A 15,716-nucleotide genomic window follows, 5' to 3' on the forward strand; every position below is an offset into this window, starting at 1 on the left:
GACCTGCCTGCAGCAAGATCCTCTTCTAATCCCAGGCCATCCCCCCTTCTTCCCTTCCCTCCCGCTTCATCCCTGCCCCTGGTGCAGCTTGGCCCTGCCTGTCTCTAGTCTCCAGTATACACATGCAAGGGGGAAACCAGATTCTAGGCCATTCCATCACTTGCAGCCACACCGATCCTGGGGCCACTGTGCACTCCAGCAAGACTTCCACCCACAGGCCTCTTCAGGCACACCCTGTCACCCTCAACCAGACCTGCCTCAGAGAAAGCCAAGTCACCTGGGTTATTGGTGGAGCTGAACGCATACTTTGTGGATTTGTTGACCAATGCCACAACTGTTAGCTTTTCCTGGGCAGGCAGTGAGTCTGCCCCCACCCCATCCCCAACAGTTGCGGAGGCAGGGGACTTGCCTTGTACAGGGAGATGCCACAGGTATCATTGTCCTCGGCTCCACAGGTCTCACCCTCCTTGGCCCCCACAACACCAGCCATGCAGCTTTTCTCCTTCAAGTAGGAGACACAACAGTGCCTCTGGGCTATCCTGAAATAGGGGGCTGACTCAGTACCTGTCTTCCTGGAACCCTCCCCAGGAGGGTGACAGTCCCCACCTCACAGCCCCCACCTGAGGTCTACAGCGAGAGGGGCCAGTACCGGCAGCAGGGCAGGCACAACCCCACCAGGTCCAAGGCCTGGGACGCACTGGCCTCAGAGCTGTGTCCTTGACCTCTGAAGAGAGGCACTGGTATTCAGAGTTCCACTACCAATCCTGAGAAAGTTAGATCAACCTCAGGAAGGGCAGGGTAGATATGGGGCGGGGGTCACTACTTGCCCCTCTCTGTTGGTTATTTTTTCCTCTTTACTCTTTGGGTGGCCCATCACCAAGCTCCCAAATAAATCACACAGAGGCTTATTCTTTCTTATAAAAGTCCGGCCTTCACTTGGCTTGTTTCTAGCCAGATTTTCTAATCTCAAATTATACCATCTACCTCTTACCTCTGGGCTTTTACCTCTCTCTACTTCTGTATATCTTTTCTTTCCTTCTTACTCCATGTCTGGCTGTGTGGCTGGTCCCTTCTTTTCTCCTTGATCTCTCTTGCTTCCTGAGCCCTCTTTTTCTCCTATTCTGTCTGGGAGCCCCGCCTATCCTTTCTCCTGCCTTGCTATTGGCTGTTCAGCTCTTTATTTGACCAACCAGGTGTTTCAGACAGGCACAGTAAAACAGATTCACAGAGTTAAACAAAAGCAACATAAAAGAATGCAACACATCTTTTCATCATTAAACAAATGTCCCACAGAATAAACAAATGTAACACATCTTAATAGTTCACAATACCTTTCCACATGGCTAATCCATGCATGAGGTATTGATAAGCCAGCAAAGCTTAGGTCATGGGAGGCGGGACTCAACACTACGTGGGAGGGACACATGCAGGGCTCAGCTGTCCAGTAGTGGAGCTATGGTCGATGTGAGGTCAGCTCCGTCTCAAGAGGGATGTAAGCATTATGGCTACAAAGCTCAAGACACGTGGGGTCTGCATAGTAAGTGTGATCTGACCATTTAGTACCCCAAATGGGAATGGCAAAAAGAAAAGGGGAGGGACAAGGTTAGCATTTAAATTTCTCTAAAGAAAGCAGAGTGGGGTCAGAGAGGGTAGCGTACTGTTCTCTTTTATAAATTGTTGCTGCCTTTTATGCCATGGTTGTCGGAATCAACAATTGCAACTCTGCCGCTATCAGCAGTGTTTATGTTACGAGAGCCAGCAGCCCGAGGGAAATCTGTTCCCTCAGACACACTGACTCTATCACAGCCACAAAGAGAACTTATCTAAATCGCTGTCACTCAGGATTCAAAGGCTGAGGTGGAATCCTGCTTCCCTGAGAGGCTGAATAGCAAGCAGCTCACCAAGCTCACCTCCTCTCCTGTGTCTCTCTGGAAGCCCTCATGTGTCTCCTCCTCAGCCTTAAAAACTGTCTCCACCTGGCACTGGCTCCTCTCTACCACTTCCCATCAGCTAGTGGCTGACCAAACCTCCTGACCACAGGTGAATGTGAATTATTTAATCAAACACATCTTTGCATCATTAAATAAATGTTCCAGAGCATAAACAAAAGTAGCACACCTTAAAATAATATTCCACAACAGTGCCATATGCTTTTAATCCCAGTGCTTGGGAGGCAAAGGCAGGCCGATTTCTGTGAATTTGAAGTTAGCCTGGTCTACATAGAGTTTTAGGTCAGTAGGGCTACATAGTGAGACTATCTCAGAAGAGGAGGAGGAGGCAGAGGCAGAGTGAGCTGGACAGTAGAAAACAGGGGTTCTAATCCTGGCCATACTACTGGTGGGCTGTGCAGCTCTAGGTGAATCACGCAGTCTCTCTGAACTCCATTCTCCTTTTTGAAGAAATGAGTAGGCTGTTGAAAGATGGGGGGGGTAATAGCTGACTAATCCTGGCAGGGGAAGCAGAGCACACACATCTGAGCCACAGCACTGGTGACAGAGGAGGACAGAGAGTGGTCAGGCTCTGGAGCATTCAGGGTGGCTGAACTGGGGAGGGGTAGCTGCAGTAAGCAGGGAGCCCCAGACACCCCAAGGTGATGATGTTCCTTTGAATTTGCTCTCAGTTGCACACCATTGTATTTACCCACCAAGACAGCCACAGATCCGTGTGGTCAACTGATACTCAGGACCAGTCATGTGATCGATCATCTGACTCTCAAGACCAGTCTGTCTCCCCTCAGCCTAGCCAGAAGGCTCACTTCATTCACTTTGGGTCACCTTCACACCCCTGGGCCCCGGGAAGGCAAGAGCAGGTCCTCTCACTCCAGGCCACTCACCTGCAGACATCGCTCTCAGCACCGTTCTCGGGGATCTCCTGGCATTCATCATTGTCGATGGCCCACTGCTGGCCGGCTGCGCAGCACGTCTCAATCAGGTCTTTGGTGGAGCCTGTGGGTTGCAATGTGGAGGTGTGGTTAGGTTTGGGGGCACCAAGTGCAGGACACATTGTAGGCACTGGGCAAAGAAACCTCTTACCCCCAACCTTCAAACACCCCATGCCCTGCACGTCCAGCCCTTCCCTTCTAAGGAAGCACTAGGGAGACTCTGTCCTCCTGCAGAGTGGGTAGAACAATGGGCAGCCAATGACTGGTTTCAAGGGCATAGGAAGAGTGCGTGCGTGTGTGAAGAGTTCGTTCGTGCGTGCGTGCATGCGTGCGTGCGTGTGTGCGTGCGTGTGTGCGTGCGTGTGTGTGTGTGTATGTGTGTGTGTATTTTGCAGGCTGCTTACTCCAGAGCCCACAGGATCAGACTACACAGGCAGCAGCTGACCTGTGATTTGCCTAGCCCCTTCCCCAACCTCTAGACTGTTTCTGTCAAGACATGTCCCTAAACAAATCATTGCAGACATAAGAAGCCCTGAGTAGGGTTCTGCTTCTGAGGAACCTGACCCGAGTAGCCTAGATGGGACAGGAGATAAGAAAAGAGCTTCAGGGGCTTGTGGGAGTTCACTAAAAGCTACCTTAAGTTGCTTTTCTCAGGGATTTGGTTGTACTGATGAAGTCTAACTAATACAAATTAATACTAATTAACAATTATTATAACACAATGATCAAAGCCAAAATTGACGTATTCAAATAATGGTTTTTCTTAATACAACAACAGGAAATTTAGCAAAAAATGCCATTTAAAAGAGAAATCTAGAAATAAATCAGCAGTAATCAATCATGTTGTCCAACAAGAAGGGAATTGCTCTGTCTCTCTGTTTTTCTCTCTCCTCCTCCTCCTCCTCCTTCTTAGATTGATGTGTTATTTTGCTGCATGTATATGCACACATGAGTGCAGAGCCCATGAAGGCCACAAGAGGGCATCAGATCCCCTAGAACCGGAGTTGCAGGTGGTCTTGGGCTACTGTGTGGGTGCTGGGTACTGAACCTGTGTTCTCTGCTAGATCAGCAAGTGCTTTAACCACTGTATTTGAAACACATACCATGTATACATATTAGAATAGGGTCCATGTACTCAAGATGTGAACCCTCCAGCATGAGAACTACAGCTTTAATACAATTATAACCAAGGACCCAATCTGTTTATAGGGTTTGTCAAGGTGATTTTCAAATTCACACAAATATCCAAGCCTGGTGGGACTAGCCCATGATCCAATATTCAGACAGTCTTGCAGCAGGATTATTGTTCAAAATCAACAGGGGCAACATTGTGAAACTGTCTCAAAACAAACCCTAAAAACAAAGAGGGGCAGGGTCATGGCTCTCAACCAGTCTGACTCCATCCCTTTCCCTTTTCAGGGATCAAATCTCCTCGAGAATGTCCTCTGTGGACCCCAACCCCATCGCATCACCCTGCTCAGCCTCCATTTACAAAAGTGACTACATAAAAGTATACAAGACAGGCAGGGGGGGTACATGCCTGTAAACCAACCATTCTGGAAGCTGAGGCAGGGGATTACAAATTTGAACCTGGGCTACATAAAGAGATACACACACACATACACAGTGTACAATGTGTGTATGGCAGAGATGGCCCATTGGCTGAGAACCCAGCCTTTAAGACATAATGAGCCTTGGGTGGAGCATTTCATATCCAAATCCCAACACTCGGTCTTCCTTCTATAGGCGGGAATCTTCCCTCCCTAAGGCTTTTCTAAGAAAGCCTTGTGGGATAACCAGATTGCACCAGATCCTGGGGTCTTGGCCAGGCAACGTATGATGGATGCCTCAAGAGATAACAATGACAGCCCCGACGTGCTGAGTGCCAGCAGCAAGCCAGGCATGGGGCCAAAGACTCCAGCTGCTGTTACTCCCTCTGCCCAGAGGAAGTGGAGGACTAGACGGCCCAGCCACACTTCCTCTCTTCCCTTTCCCTTCCAAGCAACTTGATCCAGCCAGTCCTGAAAGACCCATGAACACAGCTTCCAGCATGCTAGGGGCCGCCTCGGCATGGACTTGGTGGTCTTCTCTTCTAGTTTTTTGGTCTCAGACCATTTTAGCTTGCACTTGGTAGACTTCCACTATTCCCCACCCCCACCCCCGGCTTTTCCCACCCCAGTTTTCTCACTTCAAAGGCATCTGGAGCTGTGACCTCATGCTGGAAGGTCAACCTATTTGGAATATAAGGGGGACTGAGTCTAATATGAACTCAATATCTAAGATATGGAAGGCAAGGTCACAATGAGGACTCTACCCCACAATTCCCAAGATGGGCCTGAGGAAGCTCCCATAGGTCTAGCTCCCTCCCTGACCCCAGACACCCTAGTTCTCTCTCTCTCTCTCTCTCTCTCTCTCTCTCTCTCTCTCTCTCTCTCTCTCTCTCGGAATTTCTTGAGCTCTCTGGCTTCTGCTCTGTGGAGGGTACACCAAGGCCTCTCCTCATCCTCATACTCTGACTCTGGTGATTTCTTCTGATCCATGAGCTTCCTATGTCACCTTGCCTTGGCCCCTCCTACACTTCTGTACCTAGCCTGGTCATAGGAATTTGTGCCCAACCAGCAGTAGACTTGCTTCAGGTTGCTCCTGGCTTCCCAAAGCTGGGATGGTTGCCTCCTTTTGATGTCTAAACTGCTGCTTTACAGGACCTTCTGTGTCAGCAAAGTCCCTGAGTGTCCTGAGGACCCTCTAGGTCAAATACATCCCCCCAGGGCCATCCACCTGCCTCCTGGCTCTGCCTGACCCCTGACCCCTGACCCTCTGCTTCCATCTGTCCTCCAGTCACTTTCAGGATGGTACCCAGGTGACTGTCTGCACACAGGGATCAGATGAGGACTCCTTCATGACTGTGAGGTTCCACGGATGGTCCTTGCCTCCTTCTCCACTTTTCCCTTCTCTGCTCTCTCTGCTCACTCATTCCTTGCTGTCTCAGGTTCATTTCTTCCCAGGGCCTTTGTTCTTGCTATGCTGTCTGCCCAGAATCTTCCACCCCTCCCCCTACCTTGCCCCACCTCTACTCTCAACCAGGCCAACTCTTTCCCCTCTTCAGGGATCACTTTTCCTCAGGGAGGGTGCCCCTGACTTCTGTGTACCTCAATTCTACCACATCACCTCACTTACCCTCTCTCACACTGCACTGACCTTAAATAACTCTGAGTCACCTTAGGGAGCCCTGGAGTTCCATGGAAAGCCATTACAGGACAAAGTGCCACTCTCTTTGTGTCTCTGGTGTGACAGTCAAGGCCTACAAAGCAGTTCTCACCTTCTGCCTACTCACTTGGGCCTCTGCTTATTGCTGTCTTCATTGGTGGTTAACTATGCTAGAAGCACCTTCCTCCTCCCTGTCCACCTGGGGAATGTCCACTCATCAGTCCTTAAGAAGCCCATCCAATATGACTTCCTGCCCCTCCAAATGGCCAGCACACACCTGCCTCTGGGAAGGTCAGTTGGCTCCCACTTCTGGCTACACACAGGGACACACACACTGCACCATGATATCTCTGCCGAGTGACACACTTAACCCAACACATCCTTGGAGAGTCCTGTGTCCAAGAATGGGCCTGAGTCACCTCAGTTCCCCAGTGGGCAACACAGGGCCCAGCATGGACCAAGAACAACACAAATTCTGCTTCCAGGTGGGGCATTCAGGCTCTCAGCATCCATCAGCATTTAAAGCTCACGCCAGCCTACGATGTCTGATGTCTGCACGTGTAGTAAAGAGGCCGCTCAGAGATGCCCTTGTCCTCCAGCACACATGGTGTGGTGTGTTGCACCCTTCTGAATGAACTAAGCCAACATATCACAGCAACAGAACCGATGCCTGATGGAAGGCTGGGCACTGCCCATTCTGTGATGCTGTCTGCCCCTCTGCCTCTTCTGGAATGGCTGTGCCTCCCTATTCCTCCCAAGGATGGCCGGGGCATCCTCACCTCCTGGTGAACAGTGACTGGCCTGGCTCTGGACCGCTATGGTCTTTGAAGTATTGGGCTTCAGGGTCCTCCCAGCTAGAGAATACAGTTGTTCCCTGACCCACCTACTCAGTCAAACCTCACCTCTCACACCCCTGGGTAGCACAGAGAGAGAGAGATTCGGAAAACCCACCCTGCCACCTGCTGAAAGGGAAGATGTGCAAACTCATTTTGCAGAAATTTTGTTATTAGGAAAACAAGAAATAGATGTCCCAGGGTCCCAGGCCACTGAACAGTCTATGCTAGAAATGTCTCTAGAGACATGGTCGCTATGCAGCAACAAGTCACCAATGGAGACCAAAACCACCATGTGACATGTTCGTATCCCACAAGCATGACATGGGGAAAGACTCTGGCCATAGGAAGAGACAAAAGCAGGATAAGGTAACAGGACTAGAACATCCCATAGTGAAGACTGAGGCTCAGGAATGATATAGCACAATCTAGACACACAGACCACAGACAGCAAGCACATGCCTCCACTCAGATTCAAAGACAGTAAGTTGCGCGGTGGGCACCAGGGGTGGGGCTGAGTATTCAACAGGGGCAGAGTTTCAGAAGTTGGAGATCTCACTCTAGCTGGGCGGTGGTGGCGCACGCCTTTAATCCCAGCACTTGGGAGGCAGAGGCAGGTGAATCTCTGTGAGTTCGAGACCAGCCTGGTCTACAAGAGCTAGTTCCAGGATAGGCTCCAAAGCCACAGAGAAACCCTGTCTCGAAAAACCAAAAAAAAAAAAAAAAAAAAAAAAAGGAGATCTCACTCTAGTGTGACTTCATTTAATGCTGTTCAGCTGCATGCTCCATACTTGGAAATTTCATGCTATTTAAAAAAAAATGCATTGCAATACAATATAAAGAACTGCAAGCTGGAGCTTCCCCTTCCAGGAATCTCAGATGCTGACAGGCACCACCGTGAACCCAGACAGGAGGGCCCCAGATGCATGGTGCATTTGTGACAGCAAAGATTCCAGGAATACCTAACAATCAGAGATGAAACAGTGAAGCGGCTCCCAGCCAATCACACACAGGTGTCAGGGAGCCTGAGGCAGATGTGTAGATGAAGTGAAGTCGTTCCTGAACGTGTTTTAGTCAAAGTTCAGGAGCTATATAAACTGCCGTCCGTCTTTTTAAAGGATTACACAGAGATGCACCAGGCATCTGAGTGGAGACCCAAGCCCCAGCACCAGATGGTGTCGTGGGGAGGAGCCCAGCCTTCTGTATATTGCAGGCAGGTATTAGCCATTCCAGACCCCTTCCCTTGTAAATAGATTCAGGGATTCCGGAGGCTACAACCTCCTTTGATCACAGAACAATGGCTGTCCCAAACAATCCAGCCCAGACATCAAGACCTCCTAGACAGTCCCCTTTCCCTGACATGAAAGCTCCCTCTCCCCCCAAAGCATTCTGGCTTTGAACCGCTGCAGCACATTCTTCTCTCCTGGCAGGAAGGTAGCAGTGGGAGTCCCCACCAGAGCCCTACCCAACAGGATGTTTGTTTTGAGGGCCTCAGCATACAGCCCAGAGAATGACACAGCATCGTGGGTCCCACCAGTCTTGAGGGACATGGTGACATTTCCTGCACAACCCAGGGTGAGCCTTTCTGGGCCACCCAGGAGCCTTGAGCATTTTTATGAGGCCTGTGAAGTAGACAAATCAGAAAAGGTCCTGACCTCTGCCTTCTACCCCAGGTTCACGGGACTGTACAGAGGAGTAATAGGGACCAGAAGGAACCATTGGGATGGGGGTTCCACCTAAGCCCACCCAGCCTTGCTTCTCTATATCTATATAGGTTCTTCCCAGACCTATTAGCACACATATGCCAGGTACCCCTGCCTTCCGTCATGCTCACCCATGCCTGGCTGGTCCTGCTGTATGCTGATCAGAGTCTGAGGCCAGCAGCAACTGCGGAGCTGCAGCCTGCACCTGTGGCACATCCCTTGGCTCGCACTGGAGGGTCCTGCCACTCTGCCACGTTTACAGAGAGCTAGACAGAGGCTCGACCTATCGTATACCACACACACTCAGAGGCAAAAGAGAATGAAAAGGGGCATCCACAAGGAAGGGTTCTCAGCACCACAATTCTCATGAATGTGACTTAAAACCAAGAGGAGATGCTGCTCTATCCTAGGGCCAAGGATGAAAGATAGCTGGCACTGGGATGAACCAAAGATGAGAGTGGTAGGAAGCTACCTGTCACATACACACACATATAAATCAAGCACATGTAAACTTTGGGGTGCTCTGGAAAAGCATCAAGAAACATCAGTCAATGCTACACACCCTCCACCTAGGTGTGCAGTTAATACACAGGAACGCCTCCTGCTTCCCAGAGACACAGAGGGATGCTGCCAGCAGCACAGACCTAAATGTCTATCGGCATCAAAGCAGATCAGCAAGCTATGATTCACTCCCACAGCAGAATGGCACTGAGACATTCTGCTTGCCATCTCAACAGGAGCGGCAATTAACACTAACAAAAGCAATTTAACTGCTACACACAAGAATGTGAATAGGACCCAATGTGTTTCCTTCTTCCAAAAGAGCCAGACACAAGTCGGATCATTCCAGTCTACAAAACAAACACAAGAATGGGTGGTGCGGGATTCCCCTCTGTATGCTGTGAATACCATTGGCTAATAAAGAACTGTCTTAGGCCTGCACAAGCCAGAACTTAGGTAGGCAGGGGAAAACTAAACTGAATGCTGGGGGAAAGAAGGCAGAGTCAGGAGAAGCCATGGAGCCTCTGCTAGAGACAGATGCACTGAAACTTTGCTGGTAGGCCACGACCTCGTGGTGATGCACAGATTAATAAAAATGGGTTAAATTAATATGTAAGATTTAGTTAATAAGAAGCTAGAGCTAATGAGCCAAGCAACGATTTAATTAATACAGTTCCTGTGTGGTTATTTTGGGAGTTTGGGCAGCCGGATGATAGGGAAACAAACAAGTGGGCTCATACAATAGGCCAGGGCATTGGCAAGTCAGAACAATGATTTTAATGGGGCCAGGAGGGAGTGAGAGCTAACAACATGGAGGTATCACCAGGGAACACTGGTCTCCATCTGCTGGCTGAAGGGCCACGTATGTGCACAGGTGTGACCTCTCTGTGCTGTCCACTGAGACCTGAAGTACTGCTGTCTGCACATTAAGCTCCAACAGGACATTTGGTGAAGGCCTATTCCATTGTGCTACATTAAAAGACACTTGAGACTGTGTGCATTGGGCTTCAGGGGAGTTTTAGAATAACAAACCCAGGGAATACAACCACCACGGTAAACCAGATGCTGGTTAATCATCCTTGATTAGATATTACCTTTACAAAACAAGTTTTACAGCCCACCTTGGGAACAATTAGAGAAAGCAGAGTATTAGATGCCATTAGGGAATTAACTGGGTTAGACGTAGCATCTATTTTTTAGTTTTAAGATACAGGGTCAAGACTGAAATGTTTCCAGCATGCATGTGTCTATGTGTTGGCCCTCTCATCCACTGACTCTAGAGCTGTGAACTCAACCAACTCAATATAGGAAAATATTTCCAAAAGACCTGTATCGGCATTGAGCAAAAGTGCACAGACATCCTTCTGGTGTCTGTTCTCCAGACAGTACAGTGTAGCTGCTATGACCACATTGCATTCACCCTACCTCAGAATAACCAGCAACCTTCAGGAATTAAAGTAGGATGCACACAGGATCTGGTCATGGGTTTTACATAGAGACTTAAGCATCCTTCAACTTTGGTACCCAAGATGAAGGCAGGAGGTCCCTGGAATCAATTTCCTGAAGATACTGTGTGTTAACTCTGTGAGTATCTAAGTTAGGGTTTCTATTGCTCCAACCAACAACATGACCAGAAGCAGGTTGAGGGAGGAAAGGGTTTATTTGACTAACACTTCCAGATCATAGTCCACCATTAAAGGAAGTAAGAGCAATAACTCAAGCATGGCAGGAACCTGGAGGCAGGAGCTATGCAGAGTCCAGGGAGGGCTGGTGCTTACTGGCTTGCTCAGTTGGCTTTCTTATAGAAGAACCCAGGACCACCAGCCCATGGATGGTACCATTTACCATGGGCTGGGCCCTCCCCCATCAATCACTAAATAAGAAAATGCCCTACAACTGAATCTTATTAAAACATTTTTTTTCAGTTGAGGTTTCCTCCTTTCAAATGACTCTAGCTTGTGTCAGGATGACATAAAACTAGCCAGAACATAGAGTGTGTGTGTGTGTGTGTGTGTGTGTGTGTGTGTGTGTTGGTGATGATGCTTCCTCTAGGCATAACAACACCATTGCTGCCTTGAAATCAAAGCCGCAGTGATTGTCCACACAATGCCCTTTGAAGGCTGGGCTTCCTAGTATTCCTTTGTGGAAGTGAGGCACGAACCCTGCCTACTCCCCAAAGATGTACCAATAGTTAACAACAGTCATTAGGGGATGCACATTAAGTTGTGTTCATATTCTTGTAACCCCAACTAAACCCATGGGTTCACCAAGGACTTGTGTGGAATGATTTGGTCTGTCATTATGGTCTTAAATGGGGTGAATAGACATTTGTTCATGCCTCCCCAGGAAATTATAACACAAATGTGAGTATATGTGTGCCCATGTGTCTCTGTGAGTATCAAATGAGTCTGCCCTGGATGGTAATGGTCCCACAACAATCCTAGCAGCCTACGATGGTTTGAGTGAGAGAAGGCCTGCATCCACGGTCAAGGGCATGTGCCCAGAGGCCTAAAGACATTCCACTAGGCCCTACTTCTTCTTTTTCTCCTCCCCCTCCTTATTCTCCTCCTTCATCCTCCCTCCTCCTCTTCTTCTTTTTGTTTTTCAAGACAGGGTTTTTCTGTGTGGCCCTGGCTGCCCTGGAACTCACTCTGTAGACCGCTGGCCTTGAACTAACAGAGATCCTAGTTCTGCCTTCCAAGTGTTGGGATTAAAGGCATATGCCACCATTATGCCACCAGGCCTCACTTCTTAAAAGTTCCATCCTTCACAGCATTACAGTGGGAACAAGGACTGTGAAATAATGCTTTTGCACACTCATGTTGGTTTAATAAAATGCTGACTGGCCAGTAGCTGGGCAGGAAGTATAGGCAGGGCAACCGGACTAAGAAAATTCTAGGAGGAGGAAAGGAAGAGAGTCAGTCACCAGCCAGGTGCAAAGAAAGCAAGATGAGAATTCCTTACTGAGAAAAGGTATCAAGCCATATGGCTAAACATAGAAAAGAATTATGGTTAATTTAATTTGTTAATTTAAGTTGTAAGAGCTAGTTAGTAATAAGCCTGAGCTAATAGGCCAAACAGTTTATAATTAAAATAAGCCTCTGTGTATTTATTTGGAACTGAATGGCTGTGGGACCAGGCGGGACAGAGACTTCTGTCTACAAACAAGCCTTTCCATATGAGCCTCTAGGATACAGTCCAGATCCAAACTGTCAGACACCCATAGATCACATGGCCTCTCCCCAGGTGTCTACACCTCACACCAAAACCTCCAACACACAACAGAAGACCATCTCTATCAGGAAGTGTGCTGTTATGTCCATACCTGGGAAGTGGCACAAGAGGGTTCCTTATCCCTTGCCAACTGCACTTACTTGACCATCCTCCCCAGATATTGCCCTCTCCTCATTCTTCCAAGCTGGCCTTCTACCTTGCTCAGCCTGTTCTTTGCTCAGCAGGGAGACAGCCTGGAGGGGTAGAAGCCTGGAATCTCAACAACATGCTGGCCTGACTGCTTCAGATCCTCAAGATACAGCCAGAGCTGATGCAGTTTCCTGATGGCATCTGAACTGCCACCAGTCCCTGAGCCACGGCGTTCTGCAGGTCCCCTTAGATCCAATAGGTCCCCTCACCCCTCACAGGATCCTATTAGTTCCTCAGAGACAATCAGTCTCCTTCATGAAAGCGCTTCCCATGGGCTGTGGCTCAGCTGGGAGGGGTCTTCGCAGGGAAGGAAGCCCTAGCTAGGAGTCAGGACTCCTGATTCCATCTCGGAGCTCCCTGGGCCTTTGGCAGGCTCCTTACCTATCCCTACCCTCTTCAGAGTTCTGGTTGTATGCCTGGGCATGGGAAGGAGCGGGGCAGTCAACACTCCCAGAAGTAAGGTCAGGCCCACTGCACACTTTCTTGGTGCTTTAAACTGTTTGAATAAACTGCCAGTATTCACATGATGGGAGCTTCCAGGTGAAATTCCAGATCCCAGGATTCTGAAGAAAACCAAAAGTGACCACACTCAGCCTCTCCAGCCCAGGAAACAACAGAACCAGCAAGCAGCTTCTATACAAGTAGAATCTGACCTTCCACCAGCCTGGTATCTCTAACTGCTTCCAGGCCAGGAGCCTCCCAAAGGTCCAGTGGACCCCCAGGCATTGAGCCACAGCCGGACCCCATCCCTGCAGGGTAGGCCTTCACCTCTGTTCGCTGCTGACTCCCAGGCATCTAACACCATCCAGGAGCTTGGCTCATCCCATCCCAAGCTCAGCGGCTCTCTAAGCATGAGCAGGACAGTCAGACCCTGTGCTCAGCTTCCCACACTCCACCACCTACATCCCAGAGACTCTGGCTCTCTAGCCCCTGGACTGAATGACGCAAAGAGGCCAGAGGCCAGAGAAGAGCCGGCAGTCTGCCAGCTACACACCAGCCCTGCTCTGCCCAATGGGCCCAGTGCCCTGTAATCGTTCCTGAGCTTCCATCTGGACAATAGAGGCACATTTGCCTGTACAGTGTAGTTGGGAACTCAGGGGGATGCCATGCAGGGCTAGGAAGTACCAGGGCAAAAGGCCAAGTCAGCACATTTCTCTGTTTCGTTGGCCTTGGAACCTCAGACAGTTCCCTTAACCTCCCTGGGCCTCAATCACCCATCTATAAAATGGGTGTAATGATGGTGAACCCCTGAGGGTATCTCAAGGAATGAAAAGATCCATACATAGCCAGAGTTGAATCCAGCACCTGACACATAATCCACCCGCTTGCCCTTGGTAATGGAATGTCACCTTACAGACAGGCAACACTACAGGTAGAAAGGATTAGAGGCTGGGCATTTGTTCACGGCTGGCAAAGGCATGCCAGAGGAATACAGAGTGAATGACAGGCAGGGAGGAACACTTAGCTAGAAGGGGAGCACAGTACAAGGAGGAGGTAGGCAGGGAGGAGCACTCAGCTGCACATCTGGAGGCAGCTGGAATGACAAACACATGGGTGGGGCAGGAAGTGATCAGCTAAACACTCCAGCCCATCCCCAGCAGGCCTGGCCCTTGGCTCTTTGGCAGGAGGGACGGGCTTCTGACCAGCAGAAAGGACACAGATCTGTCCAAACAAAAGCACAAATCCACGCTCCTTGCACTCCCCAGAGCACAGCAACCCCTGCAGGGAAAGCAGGGAGCACGCAGAGCTCTGCAGCCACTCTGAGCCCTAACAGGGCTTCCTACATCTTACAGAAGCAGAACTGAGGTTCAGAGAGGGTGACTCCTTTGCCTGTGGTCATACAGGCAGGAGGAGCAGGGCCTGGAATCCACCCTCTGAGAGTCATACTGGGCTCTTTCCCAGGGCACCGAGCTGGGAAGCACTGTGTGCCCATGGGGGCAAGGGCCTTGCAGAGTCCTACAAAGTTCTCCTGTCTTCCAGTGGCAGGCAAAGGATGGCAGAAGGACCGCTATAAGGTTCTTGTACAGGGCAGCCAAGTAATTTGCCTGAAGGTTATATAGTGAGAAAGATCTGAGTCATCCAAGCCGGGATCCTCCCAGCAGGCCAGGCAGCAAGAGCACATCCTCTGCCCTTGTGCAGATCATGGGGAAATGCTTTTGTTGTGGGGAGCAAATAAGATGGGGTCCCTGAAGCTCCTGCCACGGTGTTGAGGGCTGGCACTCAGGGGTAGAGAGACCCCTCACTCACTCTCTTGCTCATTCCTCAGGGCCTGCTGAGGACTCTGCAGCCGCTCTCCTCAGGTCAGACTTCTGACAGAGCTGACTATGGAGAGCATCAAAGCAGCGACGTCGCTGGTGTTGAATCTGCACACAGGACCACTGTGCACTCTTCATCTTCGGTTAGGATAGGCTGGAGCATACCAGTTGAGGATGAGAAACCTTGGGGAGTGGAGATGAGTCAGGGTGGGTCAAAGATGAGACCATGGGGATCAAAAACAAGACCAGATGGAGCGGAGACAAGACCATGGGGATCAGACCAGGCAGAGCAGAAATGAGACCCTGTGGGGCAGAGGAGACATCTGTGAAGAAAACCAGAAGCACCAGCAGTAGCGTGGCTTGGGAGAGTGGCAGAGAGGCCCCACAGTCCTGGAGGTGGCACATGGTCGGGAAACCCAGTGGAGAGGTTCCTGAGCATTCTAGACCATCAGGGATCCACACTTCAGTGGGCAGAAGGGAGGTAGCAGTCATAAGTTGAGAAAGCATCTGGGACAAGATGTGGAGTCCAGACATGCTAAGAATAATCTGGAATTAGGTTTAGATGATTTTAGCATAACTGTGAATATATTAAAAGCCACTGAACTATGCCTTAAAATGCAGGGGACTTCTGGCTATAAATATGATCTCAATAAATCTGCTTTTAAAGAAAGACATTAAAGAAACAGAAGATTTAGAGAAAGCTGGTCCCTGTGGAGTGGCAGCCCTGAGAGCCACCATGAGAACATCTCACTCATAAAAATGACATAATATTTAGAGAAACTTTGATCCCCATGGTCTTGTTCCCCCAGGCATGGCGGTATACATCTGTGCTGGACAGTTTGTACTGTCAACCTGATACAACCTAAGTCACCTGTGAAGAGGGAATGTCAATTGATCAGACTGGCCTGAGAGA

General features: G+C 49.6%; 1 protein-coding gene across 2 annotated transcripts in view; it reads right to left on the minus strand.

Annotated features, from left to right (window-relative positions):
- The window catches only part of Fbln2 (fibulin 2), a 63,290-nt gene that overhangs the window by 20,297 nt on the left and 27,277 nt on the right, over window positions 1-15,716 (minus strand). For both annotated transcript variants that reach the window (XM_057770042.1, XM_057770033.1), the window contains exons 3-4: window positions 2,834-2,945; window positions 410-539 (exon numbers count right to left, since the gene is read on the minus strand). In XM_057770042.1, coding sequence (XP_057626025.1) covers window positions 410-539; window positions 2,834-2,945 — 242 coding nt within the window. The remainder of the gene's footprint in view (window positions 1-409; window positions 540-2,833; window positions 2,946-15,716) is intronic.

This window comes from Chionomys nivalis, chromosome 1 (genome assembly GCF_950005125.1).
Source record: "Chionomys nivalis chromosome 1, mChiNiv1.1, whole genome shotgun sequence".
NCBI lineage: Eukaryota > Metazoa > Chordata > Mammalia > Rodentia > Cricetidae > Chionomys > Chionomys nivalis.